At 46.6% G+C, this 18,496-nt stretch overlaps 1 protein-coding gene across 4 annotated transcripts in view; it reads left to right on the top strand.

Annotated features, from left to right (window-relative positions):
* The first annotated feature begins 3,201 nt into the window (after positions 1-3,201).
* LOC129698273 (sestrin-3-like) overlaps positions 3,202-18,496 on the top strand; it is a 93,573-nt gene continuing 78,278 nt past the window's right edge. Inside the window, exon 1 of one of the 4 annotated variants that reach the window (XM_055637313.1) lies at positions 3,202-3,693. In XM_055637313.1, coding sequence (XP_055493288.1) covers positions 3,589-3,693 — 105 coding nt within the window. In that variant the 5' untranslated portion in view covers positions 3,202-3,588. The remainder of the gene's footprint in view (positions 3,694-18,496) is intronic. The other 3 variants (XM_055637314.1, XM_055637315.1, XM_055637312.1) reach the window with 3 other exon arrangements.

Here is an 18,496-nt window from a genome sequence, read left to right as displayed (position 1 = left end):
ACACCTTGAAGCTCTCCGTGCTAAAGTCTCGGCGCGGAACAACCTCCTGCGTTGCTTGGTTGGATCGTTATGGGGCGCCAGGACATCTACTCTCTGAACCAGTGCTCTTGCACTCGTGTACAGCACCGCTGAGTACGCCGCCCCAGCAAGGTGCCGCAGCGCTCGTACTAGCAAGCTAGACGCCATCCTCAACGACACCAAGCTGATCATCACCGGCTGCCTACGTCCTACTCCCACGGATCTTCTGCCGATGCTCGCAGGTATCGCACCCACCAAGCTTCACAGAGAGTACTTCACCCACAGGCTGGTGTGCAAGGCCCCCATCGGATACCAAACATCCTTTGCACCACCTCGCCCAGGACTCACAGCAACTGGGGTCTCAACGCCTGTCATCTCGTCGCCCCTTCTCCCATCACGCAGCAACGTTCTGTAGCTCCGGTTTCAACACAATAGGAGCATGGAGAACCAGCTGGGAACAGACTTCGCGACCTCCTCAATTCACTGTTGCACTGAACACCACAGCCCCACCCGGCTCGGACCTGCCCTGCAAAGAGTGGGTCGCCCTGAACCAGCTCCGTACCAGCCAGTTCAACGCCAACATGCATCGCTGGGGACTGCGTTCATCAGCAGTCTGCATGTGTGGAGCAGACCAGCAAACAGCGCAGCACGTCATTTTCGACTGCACTGTCCTCCGCCCTGGTGGAGTGGTAGACCCCACGACCCTCGACCACAGCACATTGAACTGGCTACAGCGCCTGGAGGGCGTTACATAACCCCTGCTGCCTCAAATGCAAGAAGGTCTGATGCAAGTAAATGAGATAACCATATAACCATATAACAATTACAGCACGGAAACGGGCCATCTCGGCCCTACAAGTCCATGCCGAACAAATTTTTTTCCCCTTAGTCCCACCTGCCTGCACTCGTACCATAACCCTCCATTCCCTTCTCATCCATATGCCTATCCAATTTATTTTTAAATGATACCAATGAACCTGCCTCCACCACTTCCACTGGGAGCTCATTCCACACCGCCACCACTCTCTGCGTAAAGAAGTTCCCCCTCATATTACCCCTAAACTTCTGTCCCTTAATTCTGAAGTCATGTCCTCTTGTTTGAATCTTCCCTATTCTCAAAGGGAAAAGCTTGTCCACATCAACTCTGTCTATCCCTCTCATCATTTTAAAGACCTCTATCAGGTCCCCCCTTAACTTTCTGCGCTCCAGAGAATAAAGACCTAACTTATTCAACCTATCTCTGTAACTTAGTTGTTGAAACCCAGGCAACATTCTAGTAAATCTCCTCTGCCCAGATGGGCACACATCAAGATTAGCTTGGACAATGTGGGTTTAAGGAGTTCCAGCAACACACAGAATTCTAGCTTGATGGTGGATGGTGCTCACATTCTTGGCCTCATAGGCTACTGCAGAGCTAGTTTGGAAGCAAGCCATTCTCACTCCCAATAGACAGCTCAGGTGAATTCTGAGCGAAAACATTTTCACTTCCTTCTACCATGTTTGAAATCTCAAACAAACTGTGAGTGTGAACCCGCAGTAGGCAATTAATTCATGGATTTTACTTCTGATCTTATATCATCTTGTTTTGTTGTAGGAATATTTTGGGTAAGAGTCTTCAGATTTCAGATAATTGTGATTAAAAATTGCCCTGATAATTAATCTGACGATTCAACTGTTTTTAAACTTTCACTCAGCAAGAACTACCTCAAGCAAAGACACACTTTGAAACGTGACATCTGATTTCACATAGTGTTAATCGGGAGGAACTTTTTTTTATATGTTGGCATTCTGCATTTTGTGTAAACAAAGGAAAAAAATAACAAACTAGCATTAACGATGATAGATGGGTTTTAAAAATCGACTTTCAAGCAGTATTCGGTGGTATTAGGACAACAGTGCAACCGGAGCTCCGTTTTAGTTGCATTTTGCGTGTATTCTGCGGTCCATCAATACGGCGGAGTCAGCCTGTCTAGCTTTGAAAGGAAATGTTGAGCCTGTTCCTTAACAGCTGATTATTGTCGGCCAGGAGAGAGAGAGAGACATCTTACCCCTCCAATTACGCCTCCGATTGGATATTCGGACGTTAGTGCTGACATCACTCTGTTGCTGGGTGGAAAACTGCTGGGGCAAAGCTTGTTTGTTTTGCAGAGATTTGTCTCATTTAGCTATTGAATGCGAGTTTCACTGAACCCCCGCTGTGTGCATATCTATTTACAGCAAGGGATGTTTTAATTAAATTGTACTACGTACTTAAAAGTCTCTGTATTCCAATAATTAGTCCAATTAACGAACTGTAATAGATTTCTATGCACAAAGACCTTCGATCGTGTATTAGCCGATTAAACAGGACGCATGTTGGTTGCACAATTAAGATTTGATTGTCCAAGGAAGTGCATTACGATTAGCATTATTTTCTAACACGCTACATTTGTTTTCATAACAAGCTTGCTTTCAGAAATTGTTAAACCGAGTTGTTACTTTCTGCTCTTTGTTTTATCAACGATTTTGACTCGCAGTCACTGTTTCTTATAGGAACGGTTTCTTATAGGAACAGTCGCCCAGGGCTGTGATTTCTTTATAGGATCAAGCGTTTGGTGCAAAGGAATCGGCCACAGTGGCAAATCGTTGCAAATTTAATACATTTTATATTTAATGGTGGTTAAAGTTGGTTAATGGGACACATTTTAAACCGCAGATCATTCTGAACGAAAATAACTCAGAAAGCAAATTAAAGTGTATATTCAGGAAATGCAGTCCCCCTAATGTGTTGCAGTAACATACATGAATTCGGCATGTCATCCATCCGTGCAAATGTGGTGATTTAACACAGACAGAGCTTCACTTCACAAACATCAAAAGATCCACTCTCAAATGATCAACAGAAACAACTATTTTTTCCAATCGCTTTTAATTTTAAGCCAAAAATACCCCCCACATATTTGACTATTTTATTGCAAGGCACGAAGTGATTGGACCGAGACTGTAAATGGGACGAGGCGGTTGGTCAATGCAGGCGGCTGTGTGACTGGCTTCCTGTTGCAGCGGAGGACGATTGGGTAAAGGGTGGGCGTTCAATTAATATCTGCAAGGTTACTGGTTGCAACTGCAGAACGGCCCGTGACTACTGGTTAAGACCAGTGCATTATAACAGGCTGCGTCAATGGAGTTGTATAGCGATTGGTAAAGGGGTTGTTAGCCGGAATTATGTTGTGCAATGATTGGCTTGGAAGATGAGAGCTGGTAAAATTCTTGTGCAATGACAGGTCAGTGGAATGGGGGTTGGTAACGGTCCCAAGCAGCGATTGGTTAGAGGCAATTTGGTAACATCGGTGAAATTGCTACATTAAACTCAGTGGGAACTGGCGGCTGGTAGGGTTGAGGGCGGATTAGCTGATGTAGCTATTCGTTGGTGTTGAGGGATTGACTGAGAACGATCTAGAAGCCCTGGCGTTATGGTAATTACATGAAAGGAACTGTGTATGTACCTTTTCCCATTGACTCTTACGCACATGGAATGCTTATTATATCGGCTGTATTAGGAAAGTGACTCCCCCAAAACCCCGTGTAACAATGTTCATATCTCCAACTTGTAAAGAAAGAGGGAATGGCATGAATTCGGAAAAGCTATCTACCAACTACATGATCTGCGCCAACTACCAGAAAGTTCTTCGAAAGGTAACATTAGTGCAGCTAGCACGTTTTAAATGCAAATTGGACTTAACGTCTGGTATACATGGCTGGGGTGAGAAGAGATTGTTATTAACGTGTACATGTGTTTATTAACGCCAACCCCACCTTGGTTTGCCTTGTTTTTTTATAAGAAAACATTGCTCTGGACAATTTGTGGTATCCTGGGTGTCATTTAAATAAGTCAATACAAGGTGTTTTAAGTATCTTGCTTGTAAAGAAGCGCCACAAAGCAGTGCTCATGCAAGTTCAGCGTTTTTTTACTGTAAGCTGCTTGCAGTAGGCATGTATCATTGCAGAGTAGTTTTTTATGAAGAGGAATGGTTCTGTCGAATTAAAACTGTGGGCTAGACATTAAATCGTGCTATGCTCTGCCTTCACCCTATCGGCTGGCCGGGGTGTCAATCAAAGTTGTTTTTTCCAAACTCCTTCTGTGGATCTAGATAAATCCGATATCTTTTGACACTCTATGTATTGCGCGTTAAGAGTTTCAGTGGCAACAATGAACTGGATATTTCTCCCTATGGACGCTTTAGAAATGCAGAGTTGTTTTGGCAAACTATTTGTAACCCCCGCCCTGACTTCCCAATTCCCAAATAGGTATATTAATATTATCTCACACTGCCTGACATTTGACTTTTTTCTATTACATGTACATATATATATATTTTTCAAATATGCCCACCTCTAGTCAGGAATGTCCCAATGCTCTGCTTCTGTTCACTCGCCCTGGCCACCGGTTTTAGTAAATGGCATTTCTATTCTCGTTGCAGCTCTGGCCACCATTCTGAAGAGTTCACTTGAGATTAAGCACATTTAGTTGTCCGCAGTTACTCCAGTAGTTAAACATTTTTTTTAAATGCCTTCCAATATGCTGACGTTCAGAATTGCTTCCAATTGTGTGGCCACTCCACTCCACCCTGTGTATCTTCTGGTCAGCTTGCTGTAAACCCGTCCATCATTGGGGAGGGGAAAAAGGCTGGATTCATGTACCTGCACTGCATTTAGAAGCAGAGTTTCCCTGTCATTCGCGATTAAATAAAAAATGATTATTGGCATCAAACTGCATTGACATTTCAGATCGGACCAAAATTGCAGCAATCTATTTCCAACCCCCGGAGAATAGGGATTTGTTTCCCCCCCTGACCTGATTATCTTGCTGATCTAAACAGTACAATATAAAGACTACCTGCGACTCGACATTAATAAAACAAAAGGCATCATAAATCGGATTGTATGAGTACTCAGCGTATCGGGTACCCTCGGTGGGGAGGGAAGCACAGTTAATGTTTCCGGTAACTGACTTTTCATCAGCACTGCTGCATATTTCCAGCATTTTCTGCTTTTCTCATTTAAATTTAGCTTGAATGCTGAGCCCCTGATGAGTTTTGGACAACTTTGTTCATGGTTTCTCCCTCTCTCCCTCGCACACTCTGCCCCTCCACCAGTTAGGTTGCATAAGCACACAATTGTTTCCCAGTGATCCTCCCCGTTGGTTCTTTGCCATATTTTGGAAGTGTTTACAGACTTGCTGATTCAGCAAGCACGTGTATTAAGACTGCTAGCACTGCTTAATAGTCAACAGCCTTGCTGAAGTGGAAAAAGTGAGGTACTTTATTTTCGGGAATTATTGATATCCATACTTAGTTATGCTGCTTAGTTATGTGAGCAATGCTAGTTCTTGTTCTGCCATGACTGTTGCTGTGGTACAAAAGCCCCACAAGTCAAACTTAAGCTGGACACCTGGGCTTGACACTTGAAATGTAGAAAAAAGACACCTTGTTCCTGAAATAGAGAAGGAAGTAACTCTAAGGGTAAGGCTTCGTAACTAAAATATTTTGCTTGGTAAATGGCATCTGAGGAAGGGTCCTGACAGGAAATGTATCTTATCAGGTTCTCCATAGATGGGGCCTGACTGACCCATTGAATTGCTCCAGCACTTTACTTCTTTTTTTGTAAACCAATATCTGTGGCTCTTTGCCTCGCATGTCAATCAATTGTTGGCAATGCTTGCCCTTGTTTCCATATTGTAACTGAGGGCTTTGTCTTACTGAAACTCAACACCAAGCAAATGCTTGACTGAGTAGCAATGATCCCTGCCCTCTCGTACTTTTCTACAGCTTCGGAGACACCTTGGAATACTGAAAAATATCATCAATTTAATTTATGCCAGCTCCTCCAGACCACTGGCGGAATGGGCAGGCCAGTGAGGGTGAAATATCTCTGTTCAATCGTTTTCACCTATTACATGCCCCCATCTTATCGCTACTTAGATTATATTCCCTCTCAGGACAATGGTCTCTCTGCGTTGAGTTTCTAGTTCTGCTCCACAAGGTCTGGTGGGCATGAGCCCTTGTCCCCATGTCTGGCACCAGATTGCTGAAAGGTCTAACCTCGAAATAAGGAAGGGACATCTGAGAAGACGGTGAGCATTTTGAGGTTGTTGTGGACAAGATCACGAAGGGCACCCAATCACACCATTTGAGAGCTGTACACTAGTCCAACAGAGTGCAAAGAGAAAAATACTGGTGCAGAGTGGTGCATTGCAGAGTTGCAGTTACAAGGGGAAAATGTCTAATCGGGTCTGCAAAGAGACCATACATCTCAGCGGGGAATCGTTGAGTAGTTTCACAACTGGGGAGAGGCTGTTCCTGTCACTGGTGATATGTGCTTTCAAGCTTTTGTATCTTTCTAACGGAGAAGTTGGAATGACCAGGGTGGCAATTGTCCTTCATATTGTTGGCTGCTTTCCCAAAACTTTGTAAAGTGTAGATGGAGTTGACGGTGGGGAGGCAGGTCTGTGTGATGGACTGGGCTGCATCCACAACTCTGCAATTTCTTGCGGTCTTGGGCAGGTCTTGACTCTGAGATCCAGGAGTTTGATGATCAGTTTGGTTGGAAATATGGTGTTCAAGGCAGAGCTGTAAGTCTGATGTAGGTGTCATTGTTATCTAGATCTTAAAGAGATGAGTGTAGGGCCAAGGACACAAACCTTTCCCAATGTCAGGCAAACTGCAGTGGATGAAGGCTGTCACAGCTGAGGTTAATGTGTGCTATGAACACTCAAAGCACTTCATGATGGTGGATGTCAGAGTCAATGGACAGATGTCATTGAGACACGTTACCTTACTCTTCCTTGGCACTGGATTGATAGACTTTTTTAGTGCAGGTGGAGACCTCAGAATGCAGTAGAGGGAGGTTAAAGATATCCGCACTTGCCTGTCAGCTGATCTGCACATGCCCTGAGGATGTGGCCAGGAACTCCCTTTGGGCCAGTTGCTTCCTGCTGGTTCATTCTCGGGAAGGCCCATTTGACATCCGCAGCAGTGACCGTGGCTCCAGGTGCACACAGGATTGTCAGGGTGATTGATGTCATTGCACCAACCTGTTTAAAGCCAGCATAGAGTGCCCTGAGCTCATCGGAAAGGAGAACTGTTATATAATAACTGCCCGACTTCACTATGTAGTCCGTTTATTAGCATGCACGCCCTGCCACAATTTATGGGTGTCTGCGTTGTTATCCCAGGACTCTAGCTTGGTCTGTAATTCCCACTTGGCATCCTTGATGGCTTTGTGAAGGTCGTAAATAGATTTCTTGTAGTCCTTGGGAACATTTGACTTGAACGTTCAGGTCTTGGACGCCACCCAGGAGTGGACCTCAGTTCATCCATCGTTTCCGTTTGGGGAAGCTATCGTATTCTCGATTTCGACACGCATTATGTGCACACTTACTGATGAAGTCTTTGATGCCATTGGCATGCTCATTTAGGTTGGCTGTAGTCCTGGAATATGGACCAGTCCACCGACTCACAGCAGAGGCAAAGGATCTCATCCGTTTGCTCGGACCAGATCTGTATGACTTTCTATGTCAGATCCACCTGTTTCAGTTTCTGCTTGTATGCAAGGAATTAAAAGAAGAAAAAAATAGCCAGGTTGTCAGATTTTCTAGTCGGGTCAAGGGATGGTGTGGTATGTGTCTTTGATTGTGTAGCAGTGGTTGAGGCTTGGGGGGGGGGGGGGGGGGGTGGGACCAGGAGGCGCGCTGACAGTATTTTAGTAGCACGGTTTGAGGTTAGCCCAATTGATGAACAGCCCTCTGGGCACTCAGTAAATGGACTCTCCCTTTGACCCGGTGACCTCCCTAGTTCCAGACTACTCAGCAGCAGGGGAAAACAATCTCCGTGCATCTATCTTTTAATTTCCTTTCAGAATTTCTCATGTTCAGTCAGGTCACCTGTTTTTCTATACTCTAGAGGACCGAGGCAAGGCTTACTCAATATATCCCTATTTAACAAAAACACACCTGTTGAGAGACTAATCTGATGTTTCCTTGTTGCATTCCTTCTTATTACAGGTATATCCTTTTCAGGCCCATCTCACTTTTTGCCCTCTACCTGTCAAGTTCTTAGACACTGTATATCAAATCTCCTCTTGACTGCCCATGCTCAAAATCAGCTCAGTGTCCCGAGTATAACATTGTAATTAAATTCTTACCCATTGGACTATTCTGGAAGGCCTTGTACCCTTTTGAAGGCCTTTGTGTCCTTACAAAAGTTGTGATCTATCCAGTGTTTAACAAAGGTTTGCCCTCCCCTCTTATTTCTTGGTGTATAGTTGTTTTGTTTAAATTGGGAGAAAACATTGTTCCTTTGTTCTCTTAAGTCTGATTCTGCCCATTTCTGCCAGTAGAAACTTGTTTTTCATGTACTCTTACCAAAACCCTTCATAACTTAAACAGCACCATTATTTTTTCCATTGACCTCATTGCTCTAACAGTTTCTGTATCCATACAACTAAAGTCTTTAACTGCTGGTTATTACTGGTTATTTTAGTTGTAATATCCTAGTTTAAACATTTATAATAGATAAGGCTCGGAGGTGCAGGAGTAGGCCAGGCTCGAAGGGCCGAATGGCCTACTCCTGCACCTATTTGCTATGTTTTCTATGAATTGTAGTAGTGATTATGAAAAAATACAAAAAAAAAAGTTGTCTGATGAAACACAGAAACATAGTAGGCCCTTCGAGCCAGCACCGCCATTCAATATGATCATGGCTGATCATCCAACTCGGTATCCTGTACCTACTTTCTCTCCATACCCCCGATCCCTTTAACCACAAGGGCCACATCTAACTCCCTCGTAAATATAGCCAATGAACTGGCCTCAACTACCTTCTGTGGCAGAGAATTCCACAGATTCACCACTCTGTGTGAAAAATGTCTTTCTCATCTCTGTCCTAAAAGATTTCCCCCTTATCCTTAAACTGTGAGCCCTTGTTCTGGACTTCCCCAACATCCGAAGAACCCTGACCCGAAATATCATCAGTTTATTTCCCCCACAGACGCTGCCTGACTCGCTAAGTTACTCCAGCAGTTCATTTTCAGTTCCCTTCCATCAGCTGCAGAATACCATTAAACAAATAGTTACTGAATAGAGTTTGACAATAGCAGCTTGACTGGATGTTGGCAGACTTTATTTGGTTGTCACTGACTGGTTGGCACAGTAATGCAACATGTGATCTGCTACCTGGTGCCTCCAGCTATTGCGATTTAATCCTGACCTCTGGTGCCACATGTGTAGGGTTTACACATTCCTCCGGGTTCTCTGGTTTCTTCCCACATTCCAAAGCTGCGCTGGCAGGCGTGGGTTTTTTTAATTTAGAAAATAAAATTTATTTATAATAATAAATCATAATAATATATGCAAAACAAAAGCTGTGCAAAACTCTCAATACATTCTCAGTGTGTTTATTCATTCAATATGTAATGCCAGCAGGATGCTAGTTTTATATACTGTGATGTTGGCTCCGTTTATATGGAAAAAAAACCCCAGCATTATTGCTATTTGTGGCTCCATGGGGTGATAACCCTTCCCTTGTTTAAGGGCTGCCCCCACTAAATTGATGGTCTTCCTGCAGCACTTGGTGTGTGTGTGTGTGTGTCTCTGAGTATGTCACAGGAAACGGCCTGTAAATTGGAGTGCCCTTTTACACAGCTTCTCAGGATGAACCATGACAAGGGCCCTTGCATCTTTTGCCAGACCCTCCTTGCAAATCCCCAATCTGCTAATAGGTTGGCGGTGATCCCCTCTCCATAGCAGCTGTCCTGAGGGCAGGAAAGTATCTGACCGGGTGGGCCTCTCGCCACTCGCCAAGTGAGGTTTGGATGCCTGTTGGTGAGTTCTGGCAATGAGGTATTTTGTCAGGTGAAACTGTGTGGTCTGCTCGGGAACTACGCCACAGGGCACGTCAAGGCCTCGTTGTGTAATGCCAGCAGGATGTTCCGTGCTGACCTTTGACCAATGGACTTGTGGTCAAAGGTGTTGGTCTGGTAGAACTTTTCCACAAAGGATAGGTGGTGTGACAGTGACACACTACGTTGCAATGTTTAGTTTAGCTTGGTTTGATGTCACGTGTACCGAGGTACGGTGAAAAGTTTTTGTTGCGTGTTCACCAGTCAACATGTTAAGACTATACATGTTTACAATCGAGCCATTCACAATGCACAGATACATGGTAAGGGAATAATGTTTAGTGCCAGGTAAAGCCAATAGGGTCCGATCAAAGGGCTCCTGATGGGGTAGATAGTAGTTCAGGACTGCTCTCTGGTTGCTGTAGGATGGCAATGGTGTCAAGCCCATCCTTCGCAACATTGAGGGCAGGTAATCAGCATGTAGCAACACTTGGTGCCCATGCGCTTTGGCTCTAAGCACAGCCTGATGCAGCCACTCTTGAAGGTGGCCATCAGGATGAGGTTGATGTTGGGTGCACCTTTGACCTTGTGGAATGTGGACCTGTCCACCGTGACCCATGGATCCTTCACTGATCGGCAGATGTACAGCAACCTGTCATTCCTGATGACCAAGTTATTGAGGGAGTGCTGCACCTACCGTCCCAATCTTTGTTTACCGCTGGCTATCTGTTGCAACCAATATTCGTCACATGCTTTGGCCCCTCCTCAGCACCTCTAGTAGTCATACCTCATGGTGAAGAGGACGGAGGACAGGTCAGGCCAGTTGCTGAAGAGCATGGCTTCTCTTCTCTCTCCTGTAGATTACTTGGTCTCCCGATGCCAACTTAAACTGGTTACAGATGCTGATCAGTCGGCAGACCGACCATGGAGTTGAGCAGAAGATGTGACATCGTCATTATCCTGGGGGGTGGGGGGGTGGGGGGAGGTTGAGTGCCCTCGCTGCCTGGCAATATCACCCCTGTTATCCTTTAATTGTTCCTGATGGATTCAACAAAGGATTCTAGACAGCACACAAACAAGATGGGAGAGTGAGCAACCCCATGTGACTGCAGACTTAGTGAGTATGCTATCCATTTACCACATAGTCCACATTTAACAGTGTGATGGGTCTCCAATTCCTGATGCTATCCACTCCCTGTTCTGCTTGTAGATGTAGATGATGATGCACATACTCTTGGACCCTGATGTGCTGCTACTAGAAGCATAACATGATACACCTCCAGCAGGTCCAGTGCAACTCTGCCGGTAAGCATTCGCTTCCATGTGAAAGGAACAAATGGAGCTTGTCAGCTCTTTGGATCATTGTTGGTCCAGACTCTCATCTAAAATGTTATCTAAGATCTTCTTGATAAAGGACAAAAGGTTCTGGGAGGCTCTGCTGTAAGTGGCCTTTCTGTAATATGGACCAAACAGAAGAATCTGCAGATTCTCAATATATCGGCCTACAAGGATGTTACTGAGTTGTTGTCCTCTTAAAGCTGTGGATCACAGTGTTTCTTCCCCCTGTGAACTTTTTAGAAGAAGCACAAACGGGTTTCATCGAGCAGACTCTGGATCGGAAAACTATCTTTGTGTATTCTAAGGTAGAGTGCGGCTTGCTGACTCTTCACCTCTGAGCTCCTCCTTCGTATCCCTTCCTCCAGTTCGCAGAAGGCGTTGTTGATGCAAGTGTCATTAGTTGACATACTTCCCTTTGACTCTTGCTGTCAGAATAGCTTGGAGGATGTTCTCCTCGGTTGCTTCCACCAATGCAACAGGAAGTCAAAGAGGGCTTCATATTTCTCCGTCTTGCGTACCTCCTCTATATTCACCACTATGGATGTTGTCTGTGCACAGTTTGTACATTCTCCTTGTTTTCACTAGGTGCTCTGGTTTCTTCCTGCTTTCCAAAGACATGTAGGTTTGTAAGTTAATGGGCTTCTATAAAATTGTCCCTAGTGTGTAGGATAGAACTGGTGATTACTGGCTGGCGTGAACTCTGGGCTGAAGGACTTGTTTCCACGCTGTATCTCCAAAAACAAAATGTGGATGGGGCTGCTGGCCTCTGTATTGCTCCTGGATTCCCAGAGCTGGGATGTGCTACAGGCTTTACTGCTGGAGCTGGGGGCCGCTGACATCTGCTGCTCCTGGTACACAAAAATGCTGGAGAAACTCAGCAGGTGCAGCAGCATCTATGGAGCGAAGGAAATGGGCAACGTTTCGGGCCGATACCCTTCTTCATACTGATGAGGGGTGGGGGGGGGGGGTGCGGGGAGAAGAAAGGAAAAAGGAGGAGGAGGAGCCAGAGGGCTGAGGGAGAGATAGGAAGGGGAGGAGACAGCAAGGGTTAACAAAATTGGGAGAATTCAATGTTCATGCCACCAGGATATAGACCCCCCCAAGCGGAATATGAGGTGCTGTTCCTCCAATTTCCGGTGGTGCTCGCTCTGGCCATGGAGGAGACCCAGGACAGAGGTCGGATACGGAATGGGAGGGTGAGTTGAAGTGCTGAGCCATCAGGAGGTCAGGTTGGTTAATGCGGAGGTGTTCGGCGAAACGATCGGCAAGCCTCAGCTTGGTCTCACCGATGTAGATCAGCTGACATCTAGAGCAGCGGATGCGATAGATGAGGTTGGAGATGAGGAGATGCAGGTGAACCTCTGTCACACCTGGAATGACTGCTTGGGTCCTTGAATGGTCAAGGGGGGAGGTAAAGCGATTGCTGCTTCTGGTTTCCCGGAGCTGGGGTGGATTCACGCCTCACTGCTCCAGGTCACCTGGAGGTGGGTGCCAACGGGGTAGGTTTGCGTGCGTGTAGGGTAGTGTTAATATGTGGGGGTCGCTAGTCAGTGCAGACTCGGTGGGTCGAAGGGCCAGTTTCCGCGCTGCATCACTAACCTAAACCAAACTCCCTCATTCATTGACTCTGCGTCTTGAGAGGAGAGTGGGGGTCTGTGTCATGTGTGTTGTCCACTGGATTGCCCCTAAAGGTTAATTATTAAAAGAATCTAAGGGGAGTTTGGTGACTATGTATGAAGGTAAGACAAATCTCCTAGGCCGGATCAGATACTGTATATCCGAGGACACTGAGGAACAAGAGGAAATAGTGGGAGCCCTGGCTGAAACTTGTGAGCCGTCATTAAATACAGGCGAGGTGTCGGGAGACTGGAGAGTGGCAAATGTTGTGCCTCTATGCAAGAAGGGCTGTAGGAAAAGTACTGGGAAATGGAAACCCGTGAGCTTAACAACTATAATCTGAACGTATTCGGCGAGATAGGCTATACAGGATTTTGACACATTGGCCTTCATCAGCCAGAGTATTGAGTTTAGAAGTTGGCAGGTCATGTTGCAGTTGCATAAGACGTTGGTGAGCCAACAATTAGAGTATTGTGTTCGTTTCTGGACACTGTTATATGATGTCAAATGTTGTTAAGTTGGAAAGGGTGCAGAGAAGATTTACAAGGATTTTGCCAGGACTTGAGGGTCGGAGCTATTGGGAGAGGTTGAGTAGGCTGGGACTATATTCGTTGGAGCACAGGAGGTTGAGGGGTGATCCTATAGAGGTGTATAAAATCACGAGAGGAATAGAGTGGGTAAACGCACAGAATCTCTTGCCCAGAGTGGCGGAATCGAGAACCCATAGGTTTAAGGTGAAGGGGGAAAAGATTTTATAGGAATCTGAGGGGTAACATTTTCACCCAAAGGGTGGTGGGTGTATGGAACGAGCTGCCGGAGGAGGTAGTTGAGGCTGGGATTATCACAACGTCTAAGAAACAATTCGACAGGTATCTGGATAGGACAGGTTTCGAGGTATATGGGCCAAACTCAGGCAAGTGGAACTAGTGGAGGTGGGACATGTTGGTCAGTGTGGGCAAGTTGGGCTTGTTACCACACAGAATGACTAGCTCTATGAGAGGGAATGTTGCAGTGAGAAAGAGGTTAATGCAGACTTGGACAGAATAGTCATCTTTCATGTTGTTGAAAGATGTTTGAGGAGTTGCCACATGACTGTTTACTCCAGCAATCAATTTTGGAAAGACTTTTTGCACACTGGAGCAGAAAAGTTTGCAAGAATCACAACACAGGGTGTTTTTAACTGAAGTAATCCCAAACTGTTTGTTTACAAAACTGCAGTAGGAAGTAAGCAAGCTGAGCAAGTAAAAGGGCTGTAAGATCAGCCCACTCGAGAAAATGCTTGACCTGGCTTTTCCTGCTATTTTTTTAATCCATTGTTATTGCTAATCACTAGCTTACAGTTTGTATGTTGGCGATTTTGTCAAAAATAGATAAATTCATATTCTGTCCAAAATATCATTATTTCCTCGTGTCTTGAGCAAACTTGTTGGAAAATAGCGAATGGAGGAACTGCAGATGCTGGTTTACAAAGGACAAAAAGTGCTGGAGTAACTCAACTGATTAGGCAGCATCTCTGGAAAACGTGGTTAGGTGGCATTTCGTGTCGGGATCTGTCTTTAGACTGATTGGGGGGGGAAGTGAGGTGTGGATAGAAAGCTGGAAGAGAGCAAGGGCTAGACAAAGCTTTGGTTTGTTGGATACATTGCTTGATTTTGTTGATATGTTACGTTGATACAGATGGGAAGGATCTTTTGATGGGCAGTAAGTGGGACCAAGGCCAGCGATGAAATTGCAAAAGGTGTGAGACAAAAGGACCGAAGAGTTGCGAATCGGGAAGCTGGGGGAAGGGAGGGAAAAAATAGGTGCGAGTGCGGGTAGGATGCAGGGTAGAGAGAGGTGGGGGGGGGGGAAAGAAGAGGGGAAAACGGGTTTGTAGTTGCCAAAAATTAGAGAATTCAATGTTCATCCCATTAGGTTGTAATCTACCCAAGCAAAATATGTGGTTATGTTCCTCAAGTTTGCCTTTGGCCTCACTTTGGCAATGGAGGGGGGCCAGGAGAGAAGGTCAGTATCGGGAGACGAGTTAAAATTGCAATAGACAATAGGTGCAGGAGTAGGCCATTTGGCCCTTCGAACCAGCATCGCGGCTAGCATCCGCGGTTAGCAAATGGTTAGCATCCAGCTGGCTTTGGCGGATTGAGCATAAAAGAGTTGCTGACGTCCATGTCGTGGCCTTGCTAACGTACAGGAGGCTGCATCAGGAACACCGGATGCGTTAGCTGAGCTTAGATGAGATGCATGTGACCCCCTCTCTCACTTGGAATGATTGCTGATGTCCCTGGATGGAGGTGAAGTAGGAAGTATAGAGAACAATGTTACATCTCAACAACAACAAAACAAAAGGACATTTATTGTCACAAACACCATTTCTGGTTTAGTGAAATTTGTTTTGCCATTTGCAGCACACCAATAAAAGTAAGACACCACTTTAAAGAAGAATTTAACATAAAACATAAAAACATCCCCTCTTGTTTACTGAGGGAAGGCCATGGTCCAGTCCTCATCCTCTATTTCAGGCCTACGAAGTCGCCGCAACGGCGGCCCGATGTTTCAGGCCCTCTCGCCGGATGATGGAGCTCCGGAGTCGGGAGAACACTCTTCAGCGGCTTGGAGTGTCTGGAATGGCTGCTTGCTGCCAGAGACCGGCGCTCCCGAAGTCCACAGGCCGCGCTGCTCCAACACTGGCGATCTCGGCGAGAGATCCCCAGGCTCCGCGGTGTTGTCAGCGCGGAGCTGTCGTTGGAGAGCTTCCAGCTGCGGCTGGAAGCTCCGCAACGACAGCTCCGCGATGTTGAGAGTCGGCGGTCTCAGCACTCTGGAGCTTACCGCACGGCGACCCGGGTAAGGCATCGCCCATTCCACGATGGTGCTTCAGCGCTGCGCTGCTGCCAAAGCTGAAGCTCTGGCTGGTCCCGGCAGAAAACGCCGCTCCAGTCCCGTTGGTAGGCCGCGAGGAAGGGGCAAAGAAGCGGCTCCGACCAGGTAGTGACTGAGAAATACAGCTTCCTCCTTCCCCCTCACCCCCCACATTAAAAAAGATTAGACCTCCAAACAAAACTTTTAAACATACTAAAACATTTTTAAAAGGGTGAAAGCTCAGCCTGCTGCAGGCGGGGCAGCCATACTCAATGGCGCCCCCCATCATCTGTCCCCCTTCTCCTGTGGCTGCAGAGGATAGTCACTGGGAGAGGGTGGTTTGGGTGAGAAGGGATGAATGAACCAAGGGGTTACGGAGGGAACAGTCTATACAGAAGGCGGAAAGGGGCGGGGGATGAATGAATACTTTATTGTCACAGGCACCTTGGTGCAGTAAAATGCTTTGTTTTGCATGCAACTGAGGCAATATACAGGCGTCGCCATGTTTTGGCACCAACAAAAGTACTGAATAGTCATATCCACTATTCCCCCCCCCCCAACACCGACGATCCTCGGCAAAGTATCCCAGGCCTCCGTGATGTTAAAGTCAGCACTGCCGTGGCTGGAAGCTCCACAGACCACAGCTCCACGATGTTCAAGCAGCTGGCCCAACACTCCGGAGCTCCACACAGCGATCCCCGGTAAGGCATCGCCCGCTCCACCATGGAGTCCAGTGCTGCATCACTGGTGAAGCTCTGGCCGGTCACCGGCAGGAAAGGCCGTGTCAATCCAGTTGGTAGGCCGCGAGGGGGAGTGAAGATGCCGCTCGGAGAGAAGACGCATCCTCAACCAGAAAGTGACTGGGAAACTGTTTCCCCTCTTTCCCCCTCCCCACCTCCCTCATAAAGACTAAGAAACCTCCAGGAACATACTTTTAGACAGACTAAAAATAACAAACGGGATGAAAGGACGGACAGACTGCTGGCGAGGCTGCCGCGCGCGGTGCCACCCGATGACGACAACATTAAACCTGCCTCATTTGACCAAGCTTCATGACGCATGAGCAATGTAACAGAATGGGACACTAGGGAAACAATTTGGGTCACCAACTTTCTCACTCCCAAATAAGGGACAAAAGGTCAAAATAAGGGACAAATTCCCGACGGCAATTCGTTGACTGACTCGGCCTTGGCTGGGTGAATGATGAATTGGCCCGGGTGCTGGACTGCACACAAAGCCCAGTAGACGGGCCAGCTGAGGAGTTTTGGCCCGCGTGATGTCGCGCGCCAAGTTCGCCACCCCATCCAACTCGTGAACCGATGATCGGCCATGAGAAGGAGGGGTGGTGGTGTCGGTGGTAAGTGAAGGTCTGAATGTTGGACAGCTGGCTGGGCTGCCGACCGACGGGGCCACGGGCCAGGCGCTGCTGCTGCACTCCATGGGCTGCACTACGTCGGGCCGGGTGAGGCGGAGCCAGATGCGGCGCTCCGACCTGGCAGTCACCTCGACCCAAGTAGCAGTCAAATACGGGACAAGGGCGGTCCCAATATACGGGAAGTGCTGGTTAATATGGGACGGTTATCAACCCTAGACACAATACTGGGTTGTTGGTCTGGCTGCTGCCCAACCTGTGTCATAGTCTGCTGTTCCCACAGTAGCCTCTGCAGCCACTTCCATACCCACAAAACCAATGGGGAAGCAAGTCCTGAAATTCAAAGAATAAAATGCAGGCTCTAAAAATCTGAAATAAAATCGTTGGACAAACTCAGTAGGTCAGTCAGGCAGATTCTGCGGAAAGAGAAACAGTTAATATTTTGAGTTTGGAAATCTCCATTACCATTGCGAAAGAGAGAGAAACAAGTTAGTCTAGAAGCAGAGAAGGTGGAGAAGGGTGAGGAGTGGAACAAAGGGAATTTTCCTGCAAGGCAAAGTAATGTGAAAGGCAGATTGGCAATATTTTACATAGGGAAAGGAGTTATCTCGGGTTCCTGCAGGTTCTATTATACAAATTATACATATACCCCGTAATATATTATACATATCGGCCGAACGCACTATGGGAACTTCACTCACCCCCCTGCAGGAACTATACAACAGGAGGTGCAACTCCAGAGCAAACAAAATCATGAGAGACCTCTTCCACCCCTGCAACGGTCTGTTCCAGCCGCTACGGTCAGGCAAACGCCTCCGTTGCCATGCAGTGAGAACGGAGAGGTTGAGAAGGAGTTTCTTCCCAGAGGCAATTCGGGCTGTAAACGCCTTTCTCACCAGGGACTAACTCTACAGAACGTTTTTCCTTCTATTATTTATTATGTAAAAGAATATGTGTGTTATGATTGTGTTTATAATTTGTTTGGTTGTTTTGTTGTTTGTCTTTTGCACAAAAGTCCGCGAACATTGCCACTTTCATTTCACTGCACATCGCGTATGTGTATGTGACAAATAAACTTGACTTGACTTGACTTGACAAATGAAGGGAAGGGCGAGGAAAGGTGGGGGAACATCGGGGATGGCAAGCAAAAATGATCAGTCCTAAGAGAAAAAGAACGGGTTATTTAATGTTCAAGGTTTTGATATCCAGTCCTGCAGGCTGCAACATGCCCAGATGAAAGATGAGATGTTTTTCGTTGTGTTAGGCCTTGTTCTAATGATGCAGGAGGGATCAAATTGGCAGTGAGGTGGTGAATTAAAGGGACAGGCAATCGGAAGCTCCGGGTCACTGCTATGGACTGTGCGTAGCTACACTCCTAAAAGTGATCACCTGATCTGCGTGTGGAAGTAGAGGAGGACA

The sequence above is a fragment of the Leucoraja erinacea genome, chromosome 6 (assembly GCF_028641065.1).
Source record: "Leucoraja erinacea ecotype New England chromosome 6, Leri_hhj_1, whole genome shotgun sequence".
NCBI lineage: Eukaryota > Metazoa > Chordata > Chondrichthyes > Rajiformes > Rajidae > Leucoraja > Leucoraja erinaceus.
Note: the sequence above shows the minus strand (reverse complement) of the source record. Positions and strands in the feature narration are given on the sequence as shown.